We start from the raw sequence: 7,644 nt of genomic DNA on the forward strand, positions 1-7,644 counted from the left end.
TACACACGGCTGTAGTAAATTCGGTTTGTTTTTCAGTCTGATGGCGCATTCACACTTGAGAAGCGAAGAGGAAGAGAAAGCGCCAGAGCGGCCGGAAAACGTTGTTCGCGCCCGTCGAAAATGTTCACATTTGTTCTGCCTTTCCATCATGCCGCCGCCTAAGCAACTTCGAGAATTCATTATCTTTTTCCCGTTTCCTTGGCAGTTAATTTCGTACCGAATTCAAGTTATGCATGCAAGACGCGAAAAAAATTACACCATCTCCCGCTAAAGGGGACCATGAGGCGGTGCGAAGCCGGAGCACTTGCACGATCGCGTTCCGTTGGCTTTCGTTGGGCATGCTACCGACCTCGCGTCGTGGAATGCGAAGAGGGACGCTACGCGCGTCGTATCTTCCATCTAGCTTGGCCGTTAATTCTTACAGGGCGAGCGGGGAACGCGGTCGACAGGCGGGCGAGAGGGGGGCAGCGTGGGAGAGGAGAGAGAAGCGGAGGGGACGCGCATGCGCTCGAGCTCATCGCGGCGTTGCGCAGGAGAGAATTTCGGCATGTCTAGCCCGCGTTTCAGAGGAAGTGTGGAAAGGGGGAGGGGAGAGGGAAAGTGGAGAGGGGAAGGGGAGAGGGGAAGGGGAGAGGAAAAGTGGAGAGGGGAGGGGAGAGGGAAAGTGGAGAGGAGGTGTGTGGAGAGGGTATGCGCATGCGCAGTAAGGGTGGTCCCGCCGCACACCACCACCACCACCACCACCGGATTGAGCTCCGCCTTAAGATACTTCGCATCTAAAAGAAATAGCTTTCACCTTTTCAAGCAGCTATTTCTGGAGATCCACCAACAGAAACTACATAAGCGCTTCGTCCTGTGTGTCCCTTCTTTTGTCCCGTCCATCGCGCTTAATTTTCACCAAGTATTCTCCATCAACAACTGGTCCTAACCTCGAGTCTGCTAAAGGACATAAGCGGACACGCCGGCAGCGGCGGCGGATTCACCCGGCTGTGCAAAAGCGAGACACGTTGGGGCACGTCGACTCGCTGCTGCTACACCTTCTTCTACTTCCAGTGTTGGTGGTGGTGGTGAAACTTTATTGCCCAAAAAGGGGTCCTGAAGGACACTCGGCTAGGTGCCAGGTGCAGAGGGCATCTCCCACGTTGGGACAGAGAGCCCGAAGCTCTCCGCCGCCTCGCGGGCCTCTTGGACAGCCCGAAGTTGATCTTCTAGTGAAGCACTTTTCAGCACTTTGTCCCACTTTTCCTTGTTCTTCGCGTAAGTGTGACTCGATGCACAACCACATAGCATATGGTTCAAGTCTACACGTTCACGACACTGTTCACATACATGTTGTCCGTCGTAGTCTGGGTCGATATGCTTCATTCGCCAGGGGTTGGGGTATGAGTTAGTCTGGAGCAAGCGTAAAGTTACCGACTGGCTGCGCGTTAATTTCTTATTCGGGAGGGGAAACTCTCGCCGGCCTAGATAAAAGTGTTTAGTGATCTCGTTATAAGTGTATAGTTGATCCCTGTACTCAATATGGAGTGTATCGGGGGAAACCGGAGTGACGCGGTCGATGAGTCCTCGCGCCGCCTCGTGTGCGGTCTCGTTGAGATTCCGCAGGCCGCCCCCTAAGCTGCCCATGTGTGCCGGAAACCATACGATGGAGTGATCGGTGATTTTGTGTCCGCCTAATATTCGCAGCGTCGTCTTATTTATCCCGCCCTTTGCGAAAGCTCTAGTGGCTGCTCTAGAGTCTCTATATACTGTTGTGAAGCTCGAGTCTGTGAGAGCTAGTGCTATCGCTGCTTGTTCGGCTACCTCCGGCCTCTTGGTGTAAAGAGTTAGTGAGTTGCGCGTTCGTCCGTGTCCGTCAATTACTACTACCGAGTAGGCGTGTTTTCCCGGTATGTGCGCTGCATCCACGAAAGCTGTCTGGTCAGGAAACCTCGCTGCGTCTGCCGCGAGGGCTCTGGCGCGGGCCAGTCTTCTTCCCTGATTGTGGATCGGGTGTACGTTTCTCGGGAAGGGGAGCACTGTAACTGATTCGAAAATGGTTTTAGGTAACTGCTGGACGTTGTCCCTTTCCACAATAGTGTTCAGGCCAAGCTTGACGAGAATATCTCTGCCCGATTTGGTGCTTGATAAGCGTGCGATCTGTGCCGTGTGCTGAGCCTCGATTATTTCGGCAAGGGGATTGTGCACTCCTAGCTGTAAGAGGAGAGCAGTGAAGGCATTATCCGGGAGGCCCCAACGCTGTCTTGAAAGCGCGTCGTATGTGCACTTCGAGCCTTCGCCGTTCCGCTTTTTTCCAGTTCAGCATGGCAGCCACGTATGTGATGTGACAGAGTACAAAAGCGTGGACCATTCTGATGGCGTTGTCCTCGCCCAGTCCTCTGTGCCTGTTCATGATGCGCCGAAACATTCGCAGCGCGTTCCCAATCTTGAACGTGATGCTTTCCAGCATCACCAAGTTGGAGCCGTTACTTTGGATGATGAGTCCGAGGATTCGTATTTTGTCGACCGTAGGTATGCGTTTGCCGTCCGAGTCGTGTAACTCTATGCATGGAGGGATGGGTCTGCGCCAGTCTTTTGACGGGCGCCCTCGTCTGGGAGGCTGGTAGATAAGCAGCTCGGATTTTCTGGAAGAGCAGCGAAGTCCCATAGGAGTGAGATGGGCTTCGGTGACTGAGATGGCTTCTTGCATGCGGGCTTCCAATTCCGCATCGCTGCCACCGGTGCTCCAAATGGTGACATCGTCTGCGTAGATGGTATGCTCCACATCTGCTATTTCACCCAGTGCGCGAGAGAGCTTTGCCATAGCCAGATTGATTAAGAATGGCGAAAGTACTGAACCTTGCGGTGTTCCCTTATCGCCCAGGTCAAGCTCTGCGAGACGTGCTCGCCTATCCGCAGAGTGGCCGTTCGATCTTCCAGAAAAGCGTTGACGTACTGATAGAAGCGTGTTCCAAGATTGTGTTCAGATATGGCTGTCAGAATGGCTTGATGTCGGATGTTGTCAAAAGCTTGCTCCACGTCGAGTCCCAGCAGCGCCTTTGTGTCTCGTGTGGGGCGATCCAGCAAACTTTTCTTTATTCGTAGCATGGCATCTTGCGTTGATAGACCCGGCCTATAGCCGATCATAGTGTAGGGGAAGTACTGCTTTTCTTCTACGTGTTCCGACAGGCGGTTCAGAATGACATGTTCGGCTAGCTTTCCTATGCAGGACGTTAGTGAGATCGGCCTCAGGTTTGATAGCCCCAGCGGCTTGCCGGGTTTCGGGATGAGGACCGTGTTTGCATGCTTCCATTCTCCAGGCAGACGGCCGGTTTTCCAGGCTTCGTTAATTTGTTGAGTTAAGAAGGTCACCGAATTGTCGTCTAAATTTCGGAGAGCCCGATTGGTGACACCGTCGGGGCCGGCTGCAGAGTTACTGTTGAGTTCGTGAATTGCGAAGCGTACTTCGCTTCTGTGTAGTCCGCATCTAGCTCCGAGTTTGGGGCACCGTCATAGATGTTCCTTTGTGAGATACTGGGTTGTCCCGATTTAAGCGGTAGGTACCGTTTGGCAAGGTCTTGAACAAGTTCTTCGGCAGTACTGCGTTGCGTCGCGCAGTGTACTAACTTGCTGAGCCTGGTCCGTTGCATAGATTTGGACTTGGTGCCATTTTCGTCGAGGAGGTGTTTTATGAGCCTCCACCCGCTCACTTTGCGCATTTGCCCGTTGAGGGAGTTACAGACTTCGTCCCACTGCTGTCGGGAAAGAACCACGCAGTATTCTTCAATGGTCCTGTTGAGTTCAGCGAGCTTCTTTCGCAGTCTTCGGTTAAACATTGGCCCTTCCATCTGGCTAGTATGGAGTGTTTGGCGTCGAGAAGGTTCGCTAGCCGACTGTCCATTCTCTCCACCTTAACGTCCGTGGTAATCGTTCGTTCCGAGGCTGCGATGTCGGCTTTGAGCTGTTCGGTCCAGCTTGCTATCCTGTGCTTTGTATTTGCTCCTGATGAGTTTGATGGCTGCGTCCGTATTTTACGAAATTTGTCCCAATCAATTAGTTTGTACTCCCTTGCCTCCTTCCTGGGAGCTCTGCACTAATTCGGAGAATGTAGTGATCGCTGCCAAGGTCTACGCCCGAGTTGTACCAGCGACATTTCTCTATGCCCCGGACGAAAGTAAGGTCCGGTGTGGTGTCTCGGCATGTGGAAGTGCCACATCTAGTTGGAATTTCCGGGTCTGTGATGAGAGTGAGGTCGAGATCGGAGGCTGTCGTATGAAGACGCTCTCCCTTGCTGGAGGGATACGCGTAGCCCCATGCCTGGTGTGGGGCGTTAAAATCACCACCTACAATTAGAGGACTATCTTTAGCGATGTTTGCGATTTTGCCCAGTATGCCTCTGAACCCTTGCCTCGTGTCCTTAGGGCTCCTGTACAAATTAGTGAGAAAGATGCTTTGCTTGTTCCCTACGTGGTCTTTCGGTATGATCTCGATCGTAAGGTGTTCGAGATAGCAGGCTGTGTGGCGGATTTCATGACGAATGTACGGGATCTTCTTTCCAATCAGAATAGCGACGCCTCTGCCTTGCTCGTTTCTGTGGACTTCGGCCTTATAGCCCATAAGGGTTAGTTCGGTTGTGATTATTTCTTGTAGCAAAATTACGTGCGGTTTCTCGGTTTCCGATTTTACCATCTGCAGGAGGACCGCCTTTTTTGAGGCGATCCCCCTGCAGTTCCATCGCTAGATGCGGAGATTACGTGTCCTATTTGTCGCTGCCATGTTGACCATCATAGCACCCTTCGCTTGCAGTGAAAGCATCGTGCAGAGGGCCGTGCACACCAATGTGCTGTGAACTCATCCTCTCCATGGCCGGTACTACCGTATTGTTTAGATACACTTCCATTTTCTGTACACGCGTGTTAAACATGTCCATTTTCTCGTTCATGCGCATCATGCTCTCGTTCATTAACCTCATATTCTCGCTCATCACGTCCATGGCGTCCTTAACGTCAGATCGCACAGCCATTCGCGGTTGCGTTACAGCTCGCTTCTTAGGAGCCGGGGATTCTTCGCGTTGTTCGCCCTGTCTCGCAATATCAACTGGTTGAGGAGTTTCGATATCAGTTGGTGGTTCGGGAGTGCGCGTTGGTCTACTGCTGTTTGCTTTACGTGCTTCGGATAATTCTAGGATTAGTTTATTATAAGCGGCTTTTAGCTCTCTTAACTCCTGTTCTAACATAGCTATCCGTTCTTTATCTGTGTTGCAGGACTCACTTTTTTCCTTCGGCGTGGTCATCGTAGCGCCTCTGACTTTGTCCGCCCACGTGCCGTCGCCTCCGCTGTTCTTTCTCGCGAAACGCACCCGTGACCCTGAGCGACTCCTGCTAGTGGTCGATGTCCTCGCTGGTGTGCGGCTCCGCGATCGAGAGCGGGAGTGGCTGCGTGTCGACGTCTTTGACGTAGATCGGCCTCGTTCTGTCTGTTGCTTGTCTTCTTCGGCCAGCTGTGCCTGATCTTGTTGCTCCAATCGCGCTCGCAGTCGTCGTGCTCGCACTACGTATGGGGTGAGATAACGTTTCGTACACACCTTGTCCGCCGTTGCATGCAAACCTCCGCACAGCTTGCACTGCGGATTGCACACGTGGGATGAGGTTGGGTTAGAAATTCCACAGCCCCGGCATTGGGTGTAGCCCGGGTCGGGGCAAACGTCCGCACGATGGCCGAGTTTGCCGCATACGTAGCATATGTCCACTTGCCTGCGATATAAGTAGCAGGGTACCAGAGTGGGTCCGTATCTGACGAAGTTCGGAACGCGAAGTCCATCAAACACAACGATCACTGAGCCTGAGTTCTTGATTCTCTTCGCCGCCAGTGCCGTGGGGTTGCGGTCGTTCACGATGTTCCTTTCAATCGTCCGATGATCGTCAGCAGCGTCGATGTGTCTAATTACCCCTTTGCAGGGTGTCACTTGGGGCAGCTTCATAAGCGCTTACTTCGTACTGTTTGCCGGCAATTTGGATAGCCCCGACATCCGCGTACTTGTCTGCATTTTCTCTAAACGGCGTGCTCGCCACCATGATATTCTGCATGATGTTGGGACAAATAATGTCCTCCGTGGTCTGATCTGGACGAAGATTTGCTGCTGTCACAAGGGCTTTGCTCACTAAAATAGGTCCGACCTTTTGTAAGTTCAAGCCACCCTTTGGGCGAAACACTATCTTTATGTTGTCTTGGGGTAGGGGTGGCATGCGTGAGGCTCTGATCACCCGATTCATAATGTTAGGAGGCGTCCGAGAGGAGCTCACCTGCCCGCCGCTTGGATGGTTTTCTTGCTGTGAAGGTTGCACAGCTGTTTCGGCGCGTTCCTTCTTCTTCGTTTTCCGGCTGGTCACCACTTTCCAACCCGTCTTGTCCGCTGCGAAACCCGCGTCTTCATATGCTGCGTCCTCTTGTTCATTAGGTGTGGCTGAAGTACTCGGCGTTGCTTCTAGATCCTCCGCAGAGCTTTCCATTTCTTCGGTAGTAGCCGCCATTCTCGCTTCGCGTCTGCGCGAATGGCGCGTTGGCGCCTCGCCGAGCTATAGGCCAACTGGGGGTGAGGCCTAGCTTGCCGCCAACGTGACGCGAACACAAAAGTCCGGATAAAATGCGTAAATGTCCACCCACCGGGATAAATTTGGTGTCCGGATGATCTTCGCAACTTCAAACGCTTGCTCGCACACTTTTTAGAGCGATCAAAGAGGAATAACTAACCACAATCATTTGAAATGCGGTAGACAGTTAGCGACGCGGTTGGTCGTATCGGCGTGTCGCCCTCCAGTGTCCTCGTCATCGTAATTAAAATCAGATTATCGGGGAAGCGTCCATTGCGAGGCTGTGAGTCTGTCGTTCTGCACGGGTAGTTCGCAAATGCGCCGATGCGAGCCAACGCCGACGTCTTGGCGCCATGTTGACTTTGCGGCCGTTCGTTTACGTGCACGTGATTCAAGCTGCGCAGCCAAAGTACGGCTTCCCGTGAAGCGGATCTTTTCGATCCGGCTCGCCGCGTGGTTTTCGGCCGCTTAGCGGCGCAAGCGAGTGAATTTCGGTGAGTTTTACGCTTTCGCCTCCTTCGAGGCAAAATGTGAACACGCGATTACCGTGCCACACAAAAGGCGTGTGTCTTCCCGTGAAGCGGAAAGGCAATCCGCTTTCGCGTGGCGAAAAATCGGTCTCGGACCGATTTTTTCGCGTCCGGCTCGCCGCATGGTTTTCCGGCCGCTCAGGCGGGGAAGCTAGTGAATTTCCGGTGAGTTTTGCCGCTTTCGCCCCCTTCGAGGCCAAGTGTGAACGCGCCTTTACCGTGCCACACAAAAGCATTAGTCAAGCGTGTCGACGACATTTTTTTTTCTGGCTGAGATGCTCTCCCCTGCCCCCTCCGTCTCACAGCAGAGCTGTTAGCGTTTTCGTTATACCGTTTCGCGTCTACAAGTAGTTATCATCATCATGAAACGCGCATGCCCTTCATCTTCTGCTTCGCTCCCAGAACACGGGCGCGATTTTTCCGGCGTGGGATGCAATAACTCTGATGGGTGAGAGACCGAGTACAAAGACAGAGAAAGAACAGAGAAATAAAGAAAGGAGAAGAAAGTTCTAAGCGAAAGAAAAAATCTTGACGAGGCGGGATTC

At 52.9% G+C, this 7,644-nt stretch overlaps 1 protein-coding gene across 1 annotated transcript; it reads right to left on the reverse strand.

Annotated features, from left to right (window-relative positions):
• Nucleotides 1–2,218: 2,218 nt before the first annotated feature.
• On the reverse strand, nucleotides 2,219–2,803 carry LOC119385963 (uncharacterized). Its single transcript, XM_037653320.1, has one exon. It carries the CDS (start codon nucleotides 2,801–2,803, stop codon nucleotides 2,219–2,221), a length of 585 nt encoding a protein of 194 aa, XP_037509248.1.
• Between the last annotated feature and the right edge of the window lie 4,841 nt (nucleotides 2,804–7,644).

This window comes from Rhipicephalus sanguineus, chromosome 3, assembly GCF_013339695.2.
Source record: "Rhipicephalus sanguineus isolate Rsan-2018 chromosome 3, BIME_Rsan_1.4, whole genome shotgun sequence".
Taxonomy (NCBI): Eukaryota; Metazoa; Arthropoda; class Arachnida; order Ixodida; family Ixodidae; genus Rhipicephalus; species Rhipicephalus sanguineus.

Excerpts from the sequence above, each read along its gene's own strand:
- LOC119385963 (XM_037653320.1), bottom strand. The coding sequence starts at position 2,803 with ATGGCAAAGCTCTCTCGCGCACTGGGTGAAATAGCAGATGTGGAGCAT.